The sequence below is a fragment of the Gopherus flavomarginatus genome, chromosome 3 (genome assembly GCF_025201925.1).
Source record: "Gopherus flavomarginatus isolate rGopFla2 chromosome 3, rGopFla2.mat.asm, whole genome shotgun sequence".
In the NCBI taxonomy this organism is placed as follows: Eukaryota; Metazoa; Chordata; order Testudines; family Testudinidae; genus Gopherus; species Gopherus flavomarginatus.
The window spans coordinates 107909244-107933155 of NC_066619.1; the positions used below are offsets into that span (position 1 = coordinate 107909244).

Genomic DNA, 23912 nt, shown 5'->3' on the forward strand with positions numbered 1-23912 from the left:
GCCTGGGAATCTATGAATTAGGGGAAATGGGAGTCCTAGAAAAGTGAGAGAGAATAAATTTTCCATTTTTCTGTAGTATATCCAAAACACACACCATATACTAACTGAAAAAAGTACAGAAGATAGTTCAGCATGTATGGATTAGTCAAAGAACCAACCCCTCCATTTAATTTTATCACTAATAAACTTGTCATGGCAAAGCACATGCATTGCCTGCTTTCCAGCCATCTTATTTGACAAATTTGAACTACTTTAAGTGACCAGTTACTCCCAAGTGCCTAGAAGCACCACCTGTGGCAGGATGACTCTTGCAGGAGGAGGGTCTGACCACCTCTTTTCCTTCACTTTGTAGGGTGCCAGGCACCTTATCTAAAGGCTGTTCAAATACTTATATCTTATTATCCAGACTTCTTTTGCCTGGGTTAACAACTATATTGTATTTCCAATTGTATTTTGACAATTAGACATAGGTGTGGAAAATTGTTGTAATGTGTAGCATATGCTGCTGCGGAGAACATTGCATAGATTGCCAAATATTGTCCAATTTTTTTAAATAATTGTGTTGCAGCACCCGATACACTAATGGTTTTGGTCAAAATAGAGTACTTTATGGTTAACTGATATGACTGTTTATCCATACATACATTTTTTTTCTTCAGTCAGCAATTTCATGTTTGTAGAAATCTTGTTCTGAAAGATATCCTGCATTAATAGATTTGATAGTCACTACATCATTCAAATAAAATTATTTTTAATCTTTAGAAACATCAATGGATTCTCGGCTTCAAAGGATACATGCAGAAATTAAAAATTCCCTCAAAATTGACAATCTTGTAAGTATGTTGTGTTTAATAACAGGTGTATATTTACAGTGCAGTCAGCTAAAATGTTTTGGAATCCTCTAAAATATTACTCAGATTGTTGCACTTAAAGGTATGCCAGCAGATAAACTTGCATCTTAAAAAAATAAACCTTGACTTTAAGATGAATACTAATAGATTTTTCAAACTGAATTCTAAAATTCTAACTTACTTTTCATTATTTTATCTAAATTCTTAAAATATGCCCTTCACTTACCTTGTACAAAGAAACCTAACCTGTTTTCACATTTTTCTATTATCTGTCCACTTTCTGGAACTGGTGCACTGTGAAGTTTGTACAGGATAATGCTGTGAAATTCGGGTTGCACAGAATGCAAGGGGATGTTTAAATCCTACTGTCACCAGCTTGCAAGGTCAAAAATCATGAAACACTGGGGGAAGTGGGTGAAAACCATTTAAAAAAAAATTAAACTAGTATTACTACTACATCTCCTTATCCCATCAACTGAAGTTAGATTCTTGCATGAGAATCCATCTTCATCTGTCCAAAGTGGCACTAAGGTTCACTGCTTACTCTCTTCTTTGAAGCAATCCATCCACTGCATTCTCAGCTTTCCTGCTCCTGCCATGCTGTCTTCACAGGTGCAGGTGCTCTTCATTCATCCTTTATATGTATTTGAACCAGTGACTTTTGTCAGCCACATTACTTTGACTTCTGTCCTATTTCTTTCCTTCCAAAATCTGGCCCTTTGTGTACCTCCTTACACTTCTTGTGACTGATGGGGAAGGTTGCTTCCTTGCTGCCTTCTCACTAGACAGTATGCTCCTTCTGTTGTCACTATATATTCCAGCAGCAGTGGTGGGGGTAGGGAAGAGTGCAGTTGGGCTAGAGAGTAGATACGTTGGTTTGGGGTCCTTCTCTGTCCTTTCCTCGTTGTTCATCATAGCACTATCTGGGGAATTAAGGGAAAGGGTAGGAGAGTTGGTGTTGCCTACAGCCCAGTGCCTGCTCCTCATTGCTCAATTTGCCCCACGTGAACAGTCTGCAGCAGTGATGGGCACCTGTGGGTAATCCACTGGTGGGCCACCAGACAGTTTGTTTACATTTGCACGGCCACCCGCAGCTCCTGTTGCCTGCTGTTCGTCGTTCCTGGCCAATGGGAGCTGCAGAAAGCGGCTCAGGCTGCAGGGACGTGCTGGCTGCCATTTCCCCCAGCTCCCATTGGCCGGGATCAGCGGGCAATGGGAGCTGCGAGTGGCCGTGCAAATGTAAACAAACTGGCGGGCCACCAGTGGATTACCCTGATAGGCCACAGGTTGCCCAGCACTGATCTGCGGTCTGGAGAAGCTGACTCTGCAGCGAGCACTTCAGTGGTCCTTGCTAGTGGCAGTCTGAGCTGCAGTACAGCATTTGAAGCTCAGTCTGCCAACACTGGTATCTTGTGCTCAAAGCAACAAATGTAGCATGAATTTCAGCTCAGTCGGAAATCCTGGGCTGCCAGAATTTTTTTTGCAAGAGACAAGTAAAAATAGTCAAAAATCACAGGACTTGTTAAAATATCTCAAGAATTGGCAACCATGAAATCCAAATAAATGGTGCTTCTTCAAAGGCTTGTATATGTCCACTACACTGTAGATGTGTGCATGTCCCACATGCTGGTGCTGGAGAGTTTTCCTTAGTATTACATGTAAGGGTGGCCCCACCCATTTCTTAGATCCTTGTGCTCCATACAAGGGCAGAAAAGGCATAGCTGCCCTGCCCCTCCTTCAGTTCATTCTTACCATCCATGGAGAATGGTTGGACCATCTTGTTCCCAGTGAACAGACTTATTGCTTTTTGGTCACTTACCTAATGTTACTCTTTTTGTGTTTTTCCCATCATTTGATTTTTCTTTATTCTAATTTTGTTTTAGTTTGAATTTTTTTCAGTTCACCCAGTGCAGGGTAAGCCTATGCCAAGATCCCCCATATCTTGGCACTTTACTTAGGTTGTCGGAAGCCCATGTCTGACGGAGACCCTCGTTAACACTATATCAAGTGCTTAAGCAAAGTCTCTTGAGAGACAGGTGCACCATTTGTTGCAGTTTCAAGACCAGGATGAAAACTCTGAGGAAAGAGTGCTTTTGTTACATCTTAATGGAGGTGGCACTTAGATTGGCATCCAAACCTCCTAGATTGCCCAAGGGAAGCTGTTTCATGACTCCTTCCCAGAGTATTCCCTCAGCTGTTTTTATACATAGGGGCCACATGAGGTCCCCATCACCGGGACTCGTCTTCTCTAGGTCGAGGGCTGCAGAGTGTTTACTGCCTCAGAAACAAAAATAAGTTGGCATCAGGTTCCTCAAAGATCGGGAATTGGAATTCCTTCAGAAAAGGCTGGTCCAGTACTGGTGGTAGAGTGCACCCTCAGACTCTCTGCTCCCTGGTAGCAGCTCATACAGCGGGACCTGAGCCATTGACTCTGGTGCCTTCTCTGGGCAATTGAAATGGGTTATTTCTTTGGCTGGGACAGATGAGACTTCTCTGATCACAGAAGGACAACCACCCATGTCAGTGCCAACAGTGTCTGAAGTTTGTGGCAAAGCAAGGGACTTATGTTTGTCATTACCACTGTTGCCATTACATTAGGGTGAGGACTGTCAGCCAATGTCGGTGCAGGTGCTGATGATGTCTGCATCAGAACTCTATTTTGGACCCACTGGCTACAAGCCAGGTGCAACTCTCTTCAACCTCACCAGCTCCTCCACATCTGGGAAGACGTTCATGCTGCCTCTGGCACTGCATTCATGATGTAGGTCTAGATCACCTTAGGAGAATGGCAGTTTCTCTTGGCATTCAGGTGGAATTGGTGGAGGAGAACATCCACAAGCTGGTTAACATTGTACATCACACCCTTTTGCGAAAGGTACCCCTGCCTATAAATGATGCTGCTACACTGCTCTCTAAAACATGGTGGCATATTCCTTCTTCCATCCCACCTGTGGTCAAATGAATGGAAATAAATATCAGGTTCTGTCCCAAGAAGTTGAGCAGTTTTATTTACACCTTATGCCAGGGATTGGCAACTTTTGACACATGGTCTGCCAGGGTAAGCACCCTGGCAGGCCGGGCCGGTTTGTTTACCTGCCACGTCTGCAGGTTCAGCCTATCATGACTCCCACTGATCACGGTTCACTGCTCTAGGTCAATGGGGACTGCAAGAAGCCGCAGCCAGCACATCCCTCATCCCAAGCCACTTCCTGCGGCTCCCATTGGCCTGGCACGGCGAACCTCAGCCAGTGGGAGCCGCAATCGGCCGAACCTGTGGATGTAGCAGTTAGGTAAACCGGTCCGGCCTGCCAAGGTGCTTACCCTGGTGGGCCGCGTGCCAACGGTTGCCGATCCTTGCCGTATGTCAAACTCACTAGTAGTGGCTGTCGTGAATGAAAGGGGTCATTAAGGCTGGGCTAAAGCTTCCCCAAAAGAAAGTGATGCCAATAATCTTGATCTTTTTGGTAGAAAGATTTATTCTATGGTGAATTTACAGCTCCACATTGCCAGTCTTGAGGCATTGTTGTCAAGGTACAAGTATTCCAAATGGGAGACATTCTATTTGCGACCTACCTGCCGGAAGGTCCTAGGGAACCTTTCTCTCTGAGTCCAAACAACTGCACTTCAATTTAACTGCCCCTTAGTCTGAGTCTGAGGCAGCTGACATGGGCCTGCTGCAGGTTTTTAATTGCAATGTAGACATATCCAGTATGATCCTTCACATCAGGCTGCACCTCAGAGTGCTGCATGCATGACGCAGATCAGTATATTTCCCTCACATTCACAACTTGGACAATCGTATGTGTATCCTGGATGGGGTTTTGTCACCTCTGAGCTGGTGGGTGAGTGAAGACAAAATCCGTATGGGAGTTTCCTTTGCTCCACCTCTCCCTTCTATGACTATGATAATGGATGCTTCAACCACGGTCTGGGGAGCACTTCTTGGCAATCTTCAGGCCCAAGGGTTGTGGGCTTCCCACAAGGCTAAGGTTACATATAAACATTCTTGAATTGCAAACTTTTTTTTTTGTGCATGTCAGTGGTTTCTGCCTCATATTCAGGGGAAAACTCTCCAAGTGCTAACCGACAGCACCACAGCAGTGTTTTATGTAAACGAGGAGATGCCAAGTCAGACAGCCTGTCAGGAAGCTGTCAAGTTGTGGAATATCTGCATTCGGAGCTCAATCATTCTGAAGCATCTTACTTGCCAGGGGTGCAGAACGCGTATGCCAGTCCTTCAGTTTAGACCATGAATGGTCTCTCAACACAACCATTCTAGCTTCAGTATTCCACACAGAAGGTCTTTCATCAATCACTTTCCTCAATTCTGTTACAGTGTGGGCCATAGCCCCAGGTCAATTTCAGACACATTTCTATTCCCATGGGAGAAGGACTAGTTATATGTATATCCACCAGTTCCCCCCGATTCCCGGGTTCATTCTCAAGCTAAAGCAAGATCAAGACAGAGTAATACTTAAAGTTCCAGCCTGGCCAATCCTGGGGCAGCTATTGTATTCTAGCCTTCACAGGGTTTCCACTCGAGAGCCTTGGGTGTTACCATTAATCAGAGACCTCATTGCACAGAACCATGGCCTGGTATTTTACCCAAATCCTCAGATGCTGTACCTCACAGCATGGCACATCAGTGGTTAAGTGCCCAGGAGGGTGTCTCTCAGCAGCAGTTCAGAATGTCCTCCTTAATCATAGGAAACCTACAAGAGTTGCTTACCTGAATAAGTGGAAATGTTTTTCAGCTGGGTGGCCTCAAGAAACATGCCGCCTATTTAGGCAAAGATACACTCAATCCTAGACTACCTCTTGTATCTTAAGGCATAATATCTGTTACCCAGTTCCATTAGAGTGCATCTGGCCATCATCTCAACATGTTACCTTCAGATCAGTGGTAAGACAGTTTTCATTCAGTCTATCATGACCAAGTTCCTGAAAGGCCTAACTAGATTTTCAGTCTGTCAGGAATCTGTACCAACTTGAGATTTGAATTTCGTGGTGTTGGCTCTAATGGATCCTCCTTTCCAGCCTTTAGTGTCGTGCTCATTTATATGTGTTCCAGTGAAAGTGGCTTTCTTATTGGCCCTCACCCCCACTAGGCAAGCGAGAGAGCTGAATGATCTATCTTACACAGTTTTTTACCAAAAAAGGTTCAGCTTAAGCCAAACCGCATGCTGACAAGGACAAGTGAAGGCGCTCTGCACCCTAGATGTTTGAGCTTCAGATTTTTACCTGAACTGGACAGAGCCTTTCAGGTTTCTTCACAGCTTTTTGTTTCATTTGCAGAGCATATGAGAGGATAATCAGTTACAACACAGAACTCTCAAAATGGATTAGCAGCTTCATTGCTATGTATTATACTGCCAAAGGTGTAGCGCCTCCAGATAAGCTGATAACATGCTCAACCAGAGCTTTCAGTCTCAGCAACATTTGTGGCACATGTCCCTATTGTGGACATATGATGTGGTCTTCCATTGAGACATACACTTGCCCACTGCATCAAGGGAGGATGCAAATGTAGGAAAAACGGTTCTGTGGTCCCTCTTCCGATGAGACTTCAAACCCCATAACCTGGGGTTAGCAGCTTGGGAGTCACCTACAGTGTAATGGACATATGCAAGCACTCGAAGAAAAAATGGTTTCTCGCCTTCTTGTAATGGTTGTTCAAGATACATTGCATATGTCCATTACGTGATCTGCCCTTCCCTGATGAAGTCTATCACTGGCTTCCCTGCAGAGGAACCAAAGGAAGGGCAGGGCAGCTGCACCCTCATTCTGTGCAAGAGGAGCCAGGAGGTGGGTCAAGCTGCACCCATGGTACTATTAAGAGAACTCCCCACCACAGTCTTCGGTTGTAATGGACATATGCAACATGTCTCAAAGAATATCAGTTACAAGAAGGGAAGTGACTATTTTTAATTGAAATTGACATAAAAATAATTAAAATACTTCCACTGATATTAGATTTATAAAAAATATGTCCAGTTCTACAAAATGTAAATCTTTGGTTTATTCTGCAGACCATGGGTTTCCTCCAAAACAATAAAAAACAGACAACATTTTCAGAGGCTTTTTATTATTGAGTTAAACTTGAACTGGCTTTTTTCTTACCCTTTTTTTATGGCAATATCTTCTTATCAAGACAAGGAAGGTTGGTTGCAGAATAATAATAATAATCTAACTGATCATGTTTATCATTAAGCAAAACGTGGGGAAATATAGTATACTGTGCAGAGACAATAGTCCTGACTTTTTCCCTCCCAGCTAGAGCTGGACAGAAGTTTTTGGATAAATAGCTTATTTGCCAAAAAAGCAGGTTCGACTGACCCAAAACTGTTTGCAGATTTGACATGAATTTGCTGAATACTTTTGGCACACAGTGTTTTTTGGGGGGAACATAGGTGATAGTCACAAAATGGCTACATTGCAGGAGAGTGCCCTAGCCCATGGGCTATTCTGTTGTGACTATTTCTCAGACTGTCCCGTTGAAGCTGTTTGATAGTATAATTTATTGGAGCAGGGACACGAACTTGGGTGTTCCTCCTTTGTGAGTGCCCTAACCAACAGGCTATACATTCATTCTTTTCTTTTTTTTCTCTCCCTTCCTCCCTCTCTTGCTCCATTGACTATTCAAGTAATTGATAGAAAGTGGAGTGGCTTCAACAGAGAGAGATTGAGAAGGACCCACCCAAAACTATCCTAGAGCCCTAATAGGTTTGAACTCTCACCTGGGAGGTGAATCCGTTCTCCATATCAGAGAGTAACCCGTAATAAACTCTTCACCCCTCAGCACAGGTGCTAAAAGTCTCAATTAAGATGCAGAATATTATCAATGACTTATGCTGGCAGATGGATCTTCTTAGCTCCAACCCAGATATAAAAAGTTGGAGTCTCTCTCTCTGAGGAAAGGAAACAAAGGGCTGACACAGGGATCCTGCAGGGAAGCTTTAGTACAAGCTGAACTTGGAGAGAAACTTTAGCTCAAAATTTTCATACTTAGGCACTGAAGTATTGGATTCATGGAAGCAATGGAAAGCAGAGTGAAGTTTTGTTTTTAGTACTTTCGTAGTACCAAGATACAGGGAACTTTTTAGGGGAAAAAGTTGGGATTTGAGACACGAACTGCTTTGTGTTGAAACAAGTGGTTAAGTTTGAGTTAGACTTTACTGAATGTTCTTGTACTATGAACATATGAAGTACTCTCTTTGGGAAAACTCTGGAATTCAGTTTGTGTCAAACATTAATTTTCTCATTTGTAGATTTTTTTTTGGAGTATACAAATTTAAGGGATTTGCGTTTATGTACATTGTTATAAATTCCAAACTACTGATAAGACTTTTTTAAACTAATATTCTGTGTGTATATATATTCTAGTACTGCTGATAAGTAATATCAGAAACCAAGGCTTATAAATTTTAAACAAAAATATAAAAAGCTAAAGTTAAGTTCAGGTTAACACTTGAAATTGGCTTCTTGTTTAACAGGATGTGAATAGATGTATTGAGGCCCTAGATGAGCTATCTTCACTTCAGGTCACAATGCAACAAGCTCAGAAGCACACAGAGATGATCTTGACACTAAAGAAAGTAAGGTTTGCAACTTCATTCTAAACAGCATAATGCATCTTTATCCTCAAAGTATAATGTATTGTCTGTTCTCTTGAGTTATCATTTAAGCTGATTCAATTCATTGGACCTTGTGAAAGTTCCTGTTTTGTTTCTTTAGAAGTCTGATTATAGTTAGTGGGTTAAGCATTTTAATTGCACTTAGTTTAATGAAGGATGAGCAAATATTTGTGTGTAAAAAAATAAATAAAATAAAAAACCTTGTGCACATCCTATATTTATTTTGTTACATCTCGCACATGTATCTTCAGATACGGAAGTTCAAAGTTAGCCAGGTTATAATGGAGAAATCCACTATGCTGTACAACAAGTTCAAGACCATGTTTCTGGTTGGGGAAGGAGATTCTGTCCTCTCACAAGTGCTGAATAAATCACTTGCTGAGCAAAAACAGCATGAGGAAGCAAATAAAACCAAAGAACAGTGGAAGAAAGGACAAAACAAGAAAATGGAAAAAGAAAAAGAGCAAACAGGTATGTGGTGGTGTCCTCAAACTTCCCTCTGGACAGCTTAACAGTATTAACCCAGACAGTCCACTGTTATATGGAAATAGTTTCTATTTTCCGTAAACCCATGTTGATCGGCATTAATAAATATTTCCCTTCTTTAACTCTTTTATTAATCAAGTCCCATATTAATTGTTCCATTAGCCAGGATTGCTGACAGATCTATAATTAGCCAGGTCATCCCATTTACCCTTTTTAAATCTTAGCACAGTAGATTTTTTCCAGTCCTCTTTGAATACTAGGAGAGTTCTAGACTTACTGAAAATCTACATTAGTTCCTCAGCCAGCACTTTCACAGCTCTTGGATGCAGGTATCTGGACCTGCTGAATTAAAAATGTCCAGCTTTAATAGCTTCTGTTTAATGCTCTCCAAAGTTACTAGTGAAATGGAAAATTTTTCATCATCATGATGATATACGATTACATCATCTGGCTCTTTCCCAAATACAGAACAGTAGTAATTATTGCACACTTTTACTTCTTCTGCATTATTATGGACAATTCTGCCATTTCCATCTAGTAATGGGCCAATCTTATTGTTAGAATTCATTTTGTTCCTAATATATTTGAAATATTCCTTATTTTCTTTAACTCTGCTGGCCACAGATAGGTATTATTTATTTTCTACAATTCCTAACTTCTGATTTATATTTCATACTATTAACTTCCCTTTTCTTCCGTAGGGAGTTAGGGTGTGAAAATTTACTTTCACATTCTCTAAAAACAACCTGTCTTAGAAACTTCCTTCTTGCTATTGGGATTGTTGCTTTTTGAGCATGTAGTAAATATTCAGGCGTTCCCAGTTATTATTCATGTTTTACCATTTAAATTCTTTCTTGCAACTGTTTTGGCTCATAATCGTTTTTAGCTTTGAGACATTGGCCTTTTTAAAGCACCAATTGTGTTTATTACTGGTTTGGACTTTATTCTGGGCTCACATAAAAAAGTACAATCAAATCATGATAACTTGAATCTAAGCCGCCACTAATTTTTAGTTGTGTGATCAATTCTTTTTTATCCCTCGAAATAAGATCGAATACAGAATTCCCCCATGTTGGATTCAACAGTTTTTGATTAGGAAACTATTGTGTACAATACAGTAAAAGCTGTGATATCTGGTACTTTATCAACCAGAAAGCTCTATTAACCATCATTTCTGATATCTTCCAGTACAAATTTTCCATTTACTAACCGAGACTAGCATACTGCCCAGGAGGATTGCATATTCTGCACTCTACTTTTATGCAAAAGAGGAAGAAGACAAGTAAGCAAGCTGATAACAGGAATTCATTCAAAAAAAGCAGCTTCCAGGGTGTATCATAGGGTCATGACAGTCATCTCCTCCTCCTCCTCCCCCCCCCCACCCCCCCAACGCCCGGTTCAGTAATACCAACTAGATTGATATTGTCCACTTAGTCAAATTGTTTCAAAACTTTTGGTACAGATGTCGATCTTCATTAGTAGCTACTTTCAATACAGCTTGACCCAGTCAGAGGAGGTACTTAACACTCTCACTGTTTAGGCCACCAATCCTAATAAAGAACACAAAAGTAGTACTTTGTTTCTTAATCATGCTTACCTTTTTATTTCTGCTTTCTCATAATTTCCAGCAAAATATTGGAGCAACAAACTATTTAGAGGATGACAGGGTTCTCAGGGTATAACAATTTTTTAATATTTGAAATTTCATCAGTAAATCAGCTTCATACTCTTCTTCCTCACTGCAGTCTCTCCACATACCTATCCCTCCTGTAGAAGGTGTCCTCCATTTCAAGTGGAGGGGGAGCCTACTGCAATTCCATAGTAAAAATAGTTGTCCTTGGTATCTCCAGTCTGGCCAAACCCAATAAGAACTGGAAATCTTCAAATTGTTCTCTTGATATTTCCAACGTAACTTTTGTAAATCTATTACTTCTGAACTTAGAGACTTTTCCAAACCTCCTTGAGTTTTTATTTGTGTGTTGTGAAGTACAAGAACAAAGATTACTGAAAGTCGTTTTCAGCAATAATTTATATACCTAATGCTTATGATATTTTAGGTATTCTTTATAAAATGGGGAATGTTTGTGGTTTTTATTTAAATATTCAAGGAAGTTATGAGGCTGAATTGGGTATATAAAATAGGCCAAAATCTAATGAAACATGTCACAGTACTAGCTTTTTCTTTTTAGATACTATTTCAGTTTAAAGTTTCAGGACTAAGTATGGCAAACTCCCACAACACAGAAGTTGATGCTAGCCACAAAAGGATTCTGTGGTAACTTACAGTTTTGCTTTTTGCCTACTTAATGCACTATGCTGATATTGTGGAGTCTTTTTGCTTTGTAATTTCAAAGGTTCAAAGATACTGAATGGAGGGCCTGATGCTCAAGACAGTAACCAGTCACAGCACAATGGAGACAGCACTGAAGAAAAAAGAGACAAGCATGAAGTCGGCACTAAGAAAAAGTGAGGGTAGTTTTAATCTTTGTAACAATGAATTATACTTGTTCCTCTGTTTTAGAAGGCTTTTTTTAAAAAAATGAGTAATAAAAATTAGCAATGTTGTTAAGTTACTACTTTAGTCATGTTTTGGGTACTTGACTGATATTTTACAAGGTTTTTCCTAAGGATTGTAGGGAAAAACAGTGCCAAGTCAATATTTGTCTCAACATTCAAACTTAAAGTGAGGAAAAAAACTATAGGATAAAAATAAATGCTTCAGACTCTTATTTTGATATTTCTTAGTCTAGAAGGTCGGGGCTGATTTTACAGAAAGTAAAGGTAGAGGACAGACCGTTCCAGGTATAACAATGACACTGCAATAAACAGTCTTGATTTACTAGATTTCAGGCTGTCTAATACAAACACAGGTGGAAACTGTTTTAAACCTGGAAGCAAAGGCAGCCCAGGTCAAAGGGAAAATATGACACAAAATTATGTGAAACTGTTTTATTTCTACCATAAAACTTTTTTTTTACAAAATATGTGTAATTCATGTAACATCCACTGATTAATAAACCTGTTAAATTGCTAATTAATTATAAAATTGTCAAAATACAATCAATTTATTCAAACTGTTTTACTATGAAATCTCAAAGTACTGTGGTGAAGGGGGGCAGATTTATTAAAAGTTTTGAGAGGTTCAGGTGTTGTGTTCTGATCAAGCTGTTTTCTGCTTGTTTGTGTTCCTTAATGCTCTAAATATTTAAAAGGAAAGCTTTGTAAAATGACATAGGTGGAAAATAATTAATACTTACTTATCACCCCAAACCTCCTCCACAACATTGTCCGTCAATGTGGTGCCATATAGACAAGGATGGCAGCAGTATGTTGTGTGGTGGGACAGCAGTACCTGATGTATGGGGAGTAGACTGACTATGTTATGGGGTTTTAAAAGATGAAAGAAACTTTAAATCAGTTATTTGCTGACGCCGCCTCCTTCAGGTGCTTGTCCATACACTATATTCTACTAGTGGTGAATGTGCCCAGTGCACTTGAGTTCATATTCTTTTGGTGACCCATGTTGGGGGCCGTGCCTGTGACCTGAGTGTCTTGTGCCTCCAGTAAAGGGCAGGGCAATCTCAATTACCTCTCTCTTCCATTTCATCACTTTCAAGTTTAAATTTGTAGAAGCGGGGGACCTTTGCTTACTATGCAGCTTCTTCTTATGTAAATAGTTGTAGCGAGTAAGGTGCCTGGTAATTAGTTTGACTTTAGGATTAGTTCTAGAGGTTTGGTTTTGTTTGTTTTTCTTCCTTCAGAAGAAGACTCACTTGTTTGTTTTTTGCCTAAGAATTAGCACTAATACTGGGATTGGTCACTATGACTGAATGTGAATCTCCAGGCTTTAAAAATTGCCCTTTGTGTGGGGTTGTAATGCTTGTTGAGTTTGTTGATGCTTGTTTTTCTAAAAGAACCCAGAATGCAGGGGAGGTAGTCTTGTTTAAAATAGCTCTTTTGAGTGAAGTTAAGGCATCCCTCATCAGAGTCTGGGATACCTGAGTCAGAAACTTTTGAGCACTTGTCATCTAAAAATTCTCCTGATGGCTCCTCTATGCTTGGAGCTAAAGTACCTGCTCCTAAAGATGCTTGGTAAAATCTCCAAGGCCAGGGGAAGAAAGAGCACCAACTCCACACAAAGAGGAGATTTAGGTATCCTTTACCAGATCCCCCTCTCAAGCCTCAGACAAAAAAAGGTAGCATGAGGCCTAAAAAATGGTGTCTCTGGCACCAAGTCAGGCACTGGTCACTGTACCTTTGACGAGTTTCCTCAGTACTGCATAAAATGCCTAGTACTGACCTCTTAGCATGAAGCCTCTGGTACTGATGTCTACAGTAATGTCTACCTTGGTACTGAAATCTACTTGTTTGCCTTGTACCAGTGTATTTAGTATCAAAGGTCTATACATTATTTGAATGGTTTCTTCAGTACTGAGTTTCCCATTATTAGCAGCAGTGAAGGTATCTCTCTGGTTCTGACTGCTGCTCCTACACCACTATTGAGCGCATCAGCAGTGCTGGCCAGAGCACAGTCTGAGGGTGCTGCCTATACACTAGCTGGTACAGTTGCTTCTCCTTAGGAGGACTATTCATTCTTCTCTTCAGGCTGTAAGGGAAGTTTCACTGGCTAATTCCATGGGGTCTAACTATTCAGGCCAGTATACACTAGAGAGAGAGAGAGAGAGAGAGAAAAAAAGTCAAGAGCTGTCCTATTACCATAGACCTAGAATCCTCCCCCTTGGCCTTATTGGACTCTGTGGGGAATGCATCATGCTGGAAGGCCAGTGTCTGCCTCTCAGTCTAGGGCTCGATCCCCCTTCACCTCACTTGAGAGCCTTACAGCCTGCTAAACAGACTGGATATAGCTCTGATTAGTAGTCACAAGCAGAGGACCACCCTGTTCCAGCTCATTAGTCATCCCTGGATGAGGTGGTTCTTGTGTCATTTACCGCAACCCCAGATGGTTACAACATATTCCACAACTTGTTACACAGAATGGCTGACACACTGACAATTCCAGCTGAGGTGGTCCAGTGTGTAAAAAAAAAAAAACAAAAACAAAAAAAAAACAAAAAAAAAAAAACAACCCACAATATACACACATGTTCCTGGACATCCTGTGACTCTTGGTACTAGTACTGCTTGCAATCCTCATCAATGAAAGTGTTTTAGAGCTGGCAAAGTTGCTCTTGCAGATGCCTGCAACATCAAAGAGAGCAGAACATCACTACCAAGTGCCTTCACAGGGTTTCGAGACTTTTTTTTAATATTCGTCCCACACCCAGTCTTACGTGATTTACAGTGGTGTATGAGAGATCAGGACAGAGCCAATCAAAAGATTAAAAAAAAAAAAACCCCAAAAAGATTTACTTGGATGTAAAACTATTCTACATCATCTCTAAATTAGAATTACCAGTTACTGGGTCCTGTTGGTGAAATATGATTATTTTAATTGGGACTGCATATCTACCTTTGCAGACAAACTTCCTTAACATAACGTGAAGGAGTTTGTTGCTGATTGGCAAAGGTGCAGTGCATACATTCTTCCAAGCAGCACTTCATGCTGCAGATACAGCCATAGATCTGGAAATTATCTCAGTTGATATGAGGAAGTCATCATGGCTCCAATCACCAGGGATTTCTAAAGAAGAAGAAATTATAACTGAGACTCTTCCTTGAGAGATGTGAGCTTTTCCGTCCTAAAACAGCTGAGGCCTTACACTCTTTGAAGAACTCCCATGCTATGTTGAGATCCTTTGATGCAGGAATGTAGACCTCCAAGTGTAAGCACTGTAAGCCTCAAGCACAGCAAAGTCAATATTTTTACACTCAATACAGGCAACCTGATCTACTTAAGATGTGCCAAAAATTCCCCAGAAGGAAGTCAACTTTATCCACCACCCTGTTATCATCAGCCCTCATTGTCCTCAAGATAGCAGATACGATTTCTTAATGGGAACAATGTACAAATTCTATAGAATCCTCCTATTGTATCCTCTCCATTTGGGGATCAGTTTTTAATTTTTTGGGGAAAATGTGTTGGAAATTGTGGAGATGGTCTAATGCATCCAGTTCCAGATCTTCTCCATCCCCTCTCCTGAAAGTATGTTACATCAGGAGATGCAATCACTTCTTAATCTCAGAGCAGTAGAGTTAGTGCCTCAGGATCATAGGGGAAAGGGGTTTTACTTATTTTCTGATTTCCAAAAAGAAGGGGGGTGCTATAATCCTGTTCTGGACTTGAGACAGCTGAACACTTTCATTTGCAAGCTGAAGTTCAGAGGGTGACTCCAACATCGTTAGTCCCATCCTTAAATCCACATGACTAATAGACAGATCTCTATTTCCAAGACCATCTTTTCCATATAGCAATTCACCTTTGCCATAGAAGGTATCTGAGACATCAAGTGGGCAATTCCCACTACCAGTATCAGACAATTCCCACTACCTCAAATTTAGGGGTACTCCACACCTTCACACTTATGGTGGCCAGATTCCTAAAAAGCCTTATGAGAGTATATCTCCCACTTAAAGAACCTCCATCTTCTTGAGATCTAAATATTTGTATTGACAGAGTTAATAGTCCATATTTCTAGCCATTTAACTGAATGTTCCTATTTCATCATTCCATCAGAACAGCCTTGCTAGTAGTAATGACATCGATCAGAAAGATAGGAGAAATGCAAGTGCTAGTGTCAGGGCCTCCACGTAGGTCTTCTCATTAAGACATGGTGTCTTAAGATTTTACTGAAAGTAATCTTTAAGTTTCTTTTTAATCAGCTTGTACACCTATATGTACTTTTTCCTGAAACTACTTTCAGACAAAGGCAAGGCTAAGCTTCACACTAAATGTCCTAAGGGTGCTCTTTCTTCGTAGATAGAACCAAGTCAGTTAGAATATACTGAGACTGTTCAGAGCCTATAGAGACCAGACAAATTCAACAGAGACTGAGTTTCTGCTTTTCTTCAGCTATGCTATGAATTGACCAGTGTAGACCCAGCATTGAGAGGGACAGTCCATTCTATTTTGTTTTTTTGAGAAACGTTCCCACACTGGAAATATGTAGGGCACCTCCTTGGGGTTGAGTGAACATGTTTGTCCCAGCGTTGATGTTCGTCCATCGTTGTCGATGAAGACCTCAACAACTCATTCGTTCAATGACCGGGCTCTGTGCGTCCGAAGATGACTGATCAGTCCAATTCAGGCGTGGAATGTCCTGTCACACGTTGGGCAGACGTGAGGCACTGTCAGTGATGTGCGGGCAGCCCTGGACTTGCGTAACTCACGCTTTCTTTCAGCCTCAGCAGTATGCCTCGCCTCAAAGATATTACTGCCTATGTGAATGAGGCTGCGCCATGCTGGACGGTTCAGTGCGAGGGTTTCCCATGTGGTGGTGTTGATCTCGAGGGACTTCAGAGAGGTCTTTAGCGTGTCCTTGAACTGCTTCTTTTGTCCTCCATGGGAGCACTTTCCCTGGGTGAGTTCTCCGTAGAAGAGCTGTTTAGGAATGCGCTCGTCAGACATTCTCACGACATGTCCGGACCGTCTGGTCTGGGCACCCATCAGCAGTATGTGAACTGACGGCAGACTGGCTCTGGTAAGGACTTCAGTATCGGGCACTTTGTCCTGCCATCTGATTTTTAGAAGCTTTCGCAGACAGGAAATGTGGAAGTGATTGAGCCTTCTTGCATGACTCCGATAGACAGTCCACGTCTAGCAGGCGTACAGCAGAGTTGGAAGCACTGCTGCTCGGTAGACCTTCAGCTTCGTTGGTAGACTGATCTCTCGACATTCCCAGACGTTGGAGTGCAATCGGCCAAATGCAGAGCTGGCTTTAGCAATTCGGCAGTTTACTACTTCATCGATTGACACTGCTCAGGAAAGGGTACTGCCCAGGTACGTAAAGTGGTCCACTGCCTGAAGTCTCTGTCCATTTACAGTGATGGACGGTTCTGAGTACGGAGCGTGGGGAGCTGGCTGGTGCATGACCTCAGTCGTCTTGATGTTAATGGTAAGACCGAAGTTGTTGCATGCAGATGAAAACTTGTCCATACTGGCTTGCATTTCTGGCTCTGTACTAGCATTCAGAGCACAATCATCAGCAAAGAGAGAGTCTCGAAGTACAGTTTCCTTCACCTTGGTGATAGCACGCAGTCGCCTCAGATTGAATAGTTTCCCGTCAGTTCTGTACTTCAGGCCTACTCCTTCAGTGCAGTGCTGAAAGGCATCAGTCAGAGTGGCAGAGAATATCATGCTGAATAAAGTGGGTGCTAAAACACAACCTTGCTTGACACCGTTGGTGACTGGGAAAGCCTCAGATGTTTCACCGTCATCCAGGACACAAGCCATCATACCGTGATGAAATTGACGTACCATTCGTCTGAATCTGTCTGGACAGCCGAATTTCAACATGATCCTCCACAGGCCCTGGCGACTGAGAGTCAAACGCTTTCGTGAGGTCCACAAAAGTTACGTAGAGTTCACGATTCTGTTCTTGACACTTCTCCTGTAGCTGACGCGCAGCGAAGATGATGTCAGTAGTCCCATGTCCCTTGCAAAAGCCGCACTGTGATTCTGGCAGTAAGCCCTGCTCCAGGTGAGTGATCAGTCGGTTCAACAGAACCCGTGCAAGAACTTTCCCCGCTGTAGAGAGCAGCGAGATTCCACGGTGATTGCCCTTCCTCTTATAGAGGTGCACGATGGACGCATCTCTGAATTCCTGTGGAATGAATCCCTGCTTCCAGAAGGACTGAAACAGCTCAGTGAGTTTCCGTAGCAGCATGGGTCCGCCGACTTTGTACACCTCTGCTGGTATGGCATCTGACCCTGGGGCTTTGCCACTTGACAGCTGGTTGATGGCTTTCTTCACTTCGTCCTCTTCTGGTGAAGCATCCATGGAGTCGTTGACTGCAACCTGAGACATCTTGTCAATGGCCTCATCATTGATGACTGAGGGGAGTTGAGAACTGCTTCAAAATGTTCAGCCCATCTCTGGAGAATCTGCGTCTTCTCTGTAAGAAGCACAGTGCCATCAGAGTTCAGGAGGGGAAAGCTCCCAGAAGACTGTGGACCACAGAGTGTGTTGAGGGCTTCATAGAACTGCTTATAGTCGTTCCTGTCTGCATATGCCTGTATTTCATCTGCTTTGGCGCTCAGCCACAAGTCCCTCATTTTGCACAGTCGGTTCTGTATTGTTCTGTGAGCGTTGATAAAGGCGGTCTTCTTTGCCGCTGAGGATGGATTGTCTTGATATGCACGATGCAGGCAGTGCTTCTTAGAAAGTAAGGCCTTGATTTCTGCATCATTTTCGTCAAACCAGTCTTGCCGCCTGCATGTGGAGGGCCACAATACCTTCAATGCAGCTGTATGGACAGCGTTGCGGAATCGCTCCCAGTCTTTCTCAGCGTCATCCTCAATACGAAGATCAGCAAGCTCATTCTCTAGGTCTTCCGCTAGATTTTCAGTGATGCGGCTGTTCTTCAGCTTCGACATGTTGATCCTTTTGAGAGCCTTACAGCCTTGTGGTTGTCTCTTTGGCATGATCCGGAGCTTCATTTTGGATACTATGAGCCTATGATCCGTCCAACAGTCAGCGCAGCACATAGCTTTTGTAACCCTGACATCTTGTCTGTCCCGTCTCCTAATGATGACATAGTCGATCAGATGCCAGGGCTTGGAACAGGGATGTATCCACGAAGTCCTGTTACGGGTAGGGAGGCGGAAGACTGTATTGGTGATCAGAAGGTCATGTGCTGCACAAGTTTTCAGCAGTAACAGGCCATTGCTGCTATGCTTTCCCACTCCATTTTTCCTGATGACTCCTTCCCATGCTGCGGCATCTCATCCAAGCCTTGCGTTAAAAGCGCCAAGCAGGATCAGCTTGTCTGTGCAGTGCACTGATGATAGCAGAGCATCTAGTTCTTTGTAGAATTTATCCTTCACATCCTCTGGGTTGGTTATTGTGGGAGCGTATGCGCTAATCAAAGTAGCTTGTTTTCCTTTTTGAAGCAGAAGCTGTGTTGTCATGAGTCGGTCATTCACACCCTTGGGGGGACTGGCAAGTTTCCGAACAAGATGATTCTTGATGGCGAAGCCAACTCCAGTTTCGCGACGCTCATCACGGCTGCGGCCACTCCAGAAGAATGAATAGCCTCCGCCTGACTCGGACAGCCATCCTTCATTAGCAAGGCAAGTTTCGCTAAGGGCTGCAATGTCAATGTTGTAGCGTGCGAGCTCTCTGGCAACAAGTGCTGTTCTTCTCTCCGGTCTGTCTGCCGTGATGTTGTCCAGTAGTGTGTGCCCACTCCATGTGCCAATGGTGATCAGTGTCACTCTAAGTTTTGTTTTTGTTCAACCGCTTTTGTGGGATCCCCGCCAGCCGCGGTATGCTGGCCAGGGTAAGGTGAAGCAGGCAATGTTTAGGGCACCTTTTCTAGCCCCCTCCTCATTCTACGGAAGCGAGCAGTGCAATCCTGAATAGGGCTGCTCTGTCGCTCAGGAAGATGCCAGGATCCACTGCTGCTTCGGTCAGTGAGGAACGACCATTATACCTGAGCCGCCTGTGTGCAGGTCCACGGCTACAGCTCCCAGTGTATCCACACCTGCTGCTTCATCGCTCGGCCATCGTCACAGGACTTGATATGATGTGATATGATATGATGTCGAGACTTGCGCGTGAATTGGATTAAAGTGAGGGAGAGTTGCGCAATGTCAACCTCACTCTCTCTTCCCAGTTCCTATCTGTATCCAGTGGCAGGACAAGAGTCGAGACGGCTGGAGATAGGGCAGGGCGCAGTGGATGACCAGGATGCCTACGTGTCTTGTCATGCTCTTAAGCATTCCACAACGCTTGCTGTCACCGCCTTCGTGACGGTTGAACAGGTTTCCTCTGTCAGCCGGATCCAGCCTTCGTATGCAATGGGTAGACAGGGAGGGGTAGTACCTCTGATGGGGGAACAGTCATACTCCTAGGAGTAGCTCATCCACTTTGGTCCCCACTTGACACCTACCTCTCACCAGTGGCTCCAAGTAGCTGTCAGCATGCGACAGCGGCCACACCCCAGAAACCGTCTTGACTGGCAGGCTAAACCAGGTGAGGGTAGCCAGTGTGTTCTAGCGTTACGCCATAGTGGAAGCATCAATACCTGAAGCTAATTTTAATAGGTCTGTCCTACAACTATTAAGGTAGACCCCTAGCACCCACCTCCTGTAAACTAGGTCACTGATCGAGAGCCCCCAACAGTGGAATATGTATGCACAAACACTCGAAGAAGAAACTGTTACTAACCTTGCAGTAACTGTGGTTCTTTGAGATGTATTTTCCATATATATATTCCATGACTGGCCTCCCTTCCGTGCTACTACAAAGTCTACCTTTGGCTTTGGTACTGTGAAGGAACTAACAGGTGATTGGCCCTGCCCTTTATGCCTTTGAAGATACAAGGATACTTTGGAGGCCCCACCTTCCACTGGACACTGCTGGCCAGAATGAACTTGAGTTCATTGGGCACCTGTGTACCAACAGTGGAATATATATAGATATATATAATATATGTACAACACATGTGGAAGAAGCACAGTTATCTTCAGGTAAGTAACAGTTTCTTATCCTTGCTATTTGGCATTTGCACTTAAACTTGTTGGTGCACTGTTTTATATTTCACTAATTCCCCTTTTAAAACTCAAATGAGAGAAAGCAAGTGTCTGCTTATAAAAAAAAGCTAACTTTCTCAAATGTAGATTCTTAGCTCTTGGCATTTGAGTTTCACATGGCTTTCATGCTTTTCTGTAATACATGGGAAGATTCCCTTAAGAGTGGAATGACTATTTCAGCACACACCTGCATTCCCACTGATACTTTTATTTCTTTTAAGGAGTAGAGAAGAGGAATGAAACTGGTTATCCTGGGAGCATTGGCTGAAACTTCGTAAATTGTGGTTAGCAGAGGGTGCTCTTTGCCTTGTATACACACGTTCAAGTTAAGAATATACAATTAATAATTTTTAGCAGATTTAGTTAAACCAGTGCAAACCCTTGTGTGGACACTCTTAAGAAATAAGAGCAACTGGAAAAACTTATTTTGATTTAGCTTAAACCTGTTCCCAAACAATTTATGCTAAACTGAAATAAACCTAGTTTAAACCAAAATAAGAGTCTACACATCCATTTGCATTAGTTTAGGGTTAGAATTAGACTAAATCGGTTTTTAAATTCACAACTTTTGTTAAATTGGCACAACTTTCTCGTGTAGAGAAGCCCTTAGACTACAAATTTGATTCTTTTCCATGATAAAACGATGACATTCCCAGGTTAGATGTCCTAAAACCAGCCTTAAACTTATGCAATACAAAGCCAAATAGCAACCAAATAGGCTCTGTCTCCAGCTGGGAAGTGAAATTTTCTTACTATGAGTTGTTTTTCACAATAATACAACTGAAAGAATTGTGTTATGCACCATATGACTTAATCTTTCTATTAATCACCTTTACTAATCTGTTTCTATTCACCTGGTTTACTATATTCACATGTTTATTTCCTCATTATTTTATACAAAACACCCCAAGGTTATGTATCTGAGCAAACAGTCCATAAACTTTTTTCTAAATTTACACTGCAGTCTAATGGATAATAGTGCTCATGTAAGCAGTTCTGTACTACTATACAAAGTAATCACAGATGCATCTTTAACCCATCTGCTCTAGCTAGAAAAATCTGTGACATCTGCGTCTTCATACCTTTTGAAGATGTATTATAAGAATTTGAGAAAACAGTGGAAAGTTGCATCTTTCCCAAATACGTTCAATAGGGACAGATTAAGGAGGAGGTTTTTTTGGGGCGGGGGGTCTGTTTGGTTTAATAGGCATACTTACCATTTAGCTAAAATATCTTGGAAAAAATCTGGTCACATGTTGAATAATTAGTGCACTGGGACAATATTAAATTACAACTAGGAACTTACGTTAAAGCAATGCGATGCATCATGTTCACATGAGAGAAGTCTCAAGATCTGTTAGCAAATTGTTCAAAGAGGATTAGTTACTAAATGAGCATGACTAGCTGGGAAGGGGAATAACTTTGAGGCTTTTAGTCTATAAAACTACTCTGGATCTAGTAATCTTTACTTATTGTTATTGCATGGGTAAGTTCACGTTTGGTGTGAGGGGAGTATTAACCTCTTTTCTACTTTATTATTTCTCTAGAACATCTGGTGAAGAAAGAGAGCTTGAAAAAACATCAAAGGACTCTTCCTCTGAAAATAAATGATGCCACTGGAATATTTTTAGAAGTATAAATAAAAGAGGATTGTTTAAGTTTTGGATTTCAAATGTAGACTGCTGAAAGTTTTAAATAATTTTATAAGCATAGTATTTTAATGTTTAAAATTTTGTGGAATAAAAGTGCCCTTTAATCTTGGTTATAAAACTACCGTATATACTCGTTCATAAGCCGAATATTTTTGGTAAAAAAAAAGTGACGCATCAAAGAGCGGGGATTGGCTTATAAACAGGTCTACACCAAAATTTGATGATTTTAACCTCTATGAAATCATTGAATTGAATATCTAATACATTGTCATTTTGTTTACTTGAAGCATCTGCAGGCATGGAGCCCCTCAGCTCCCTGTGGCCGTGGTTCACTGTTTCCAGCCAATGGGAGCTGTGGGAAGTGGCTGGGAACGGTAAACCACGGCCACAGGGAGCTGAGGGGCTCCATGCCTGCAGATGCTCCAAGTAAACAAAACGTCCCGACCCGCGAGCAGCTCACCTTGACTGGCCAGGAGCCAAAGTTTGCCAATCCCTGAAATATTGCGATCGGCTTTTTGCTATTTTTACCTAACCATCTTGAGGGGTCAAATTTATAAATTAAATTAACAGGCTAATGAATGAGTATATACAGTATTTAAACATTCTTGCTGATAGTTTTGTCCAGTATTATACAGGCTATACACAGTTCAAATGTGAAAAGAATGTCCATTTAGGAAACTGAAAAAATGCTTGTATGTCACAGGAGTTTGAACTGTAGTATATTTTTACCTGACTGCTGTATGTTAATGTCTAGTTAATGGCAGGAAAAAGTATAAATAACCGTTTTAAACTGCCAGTCTGCTTCATTTGTATAAACCTATCCTCTTCCTAAAATACTGACCCTGTTTGTGCATAGTTTTCAAAACTCTGATGTTTGTCAGATTTGTCTTTTCACTGTGTTTTGTAGGAGTTGAAAGCATTTTTATAGCAATTAAAATGTTAATGTATAAGTATACTTAATCACTCATTTTTTAAACAAAAGTTTCGTTTTGTTCTTGCAACCTCATTGTGCCAATATATAATGCTAGGTGACCTTCCGTGATATGCTTTTGGTATTATAGATATCATACTAGGAAAAAAACTGACCTGATATTTCTATTGTACCTATTGATGCACATAGATCAGAAAAGATTGTCTTGAACAATTTCTAAAAAGTAAAGAATATAAATGGATACAGAAGCAAATGATTGTGCATATTTTTTTGTGTTGAGAGTTGCTTAAATTAACAGGTGTTCATATGGTTCATAAGTATCATTGCCAACCCCAGGTCTAATTTTGAACACCTAAAGGAACAAGAAAGAAGATTGATCCAAGAGTTTGTCTTGGAATTAGTTTAGGCAAGACCTAAGTTTCTTGAAATACATCAAGGAAACACTATCAGGAAGACTTTCAAAGCCACAGAGGGGACAAAGCACCCAACTCCTACTGAACTCTCCTTTGTGTCCTTGAAAATATCCCCTTTTCTCTCCTTTTTTTCATGAAATACACAGATTAACATACCTTATAATGACATCTTTGTCTTATTTTAATACTTATTTTGGGAAGTAGACCTAGACAGTTGAGATTTTCAGAACTGCAGAACTTGAATGTATCTTTGTCAGACTGAATTTAAGAAAATGAATGTAGTATTCCTTTG

At 41.6% G+C, this 23912-nt stretch overlaps 1 protein-coding gene across 2 annotated transcripts in view; it reads left to right on the forward strand.

The window, feature by feature from the left end:
- Positions 1-23460, forward strand: part of PSIP1 (PC4 and SRSF1 interacting protein 1) — a 79425-nt gene extending 55965 nt beyond the window's left edge. For both annotated transcript variants that reach the window (XM_050944194.1, XM_050944192.1), the window contains 5 exons: positions 763-833; positions 8345-8446; positions 8737-8956; positions 11326-11437; positions 22172-23460. In XM_050944194.1, the coding sequence (XP_050800151.1) occupies positions 763-833; positions 8345-8446; positions 8737-8956; positions 11326-11437; positions 22172-22235 (569 nt within the window). In that variant the 3' untranslated portion in view covers positions 22236-23460. The remainder of the gene's footprint in view (positions 1-762; positions 834-8344; positions 8447-8736; positions 8957-11325; positions 11438-22171) is intronic.
- The last annotated feature ends 452 nt before the right edge of the window (positions 23461-23912 follow it).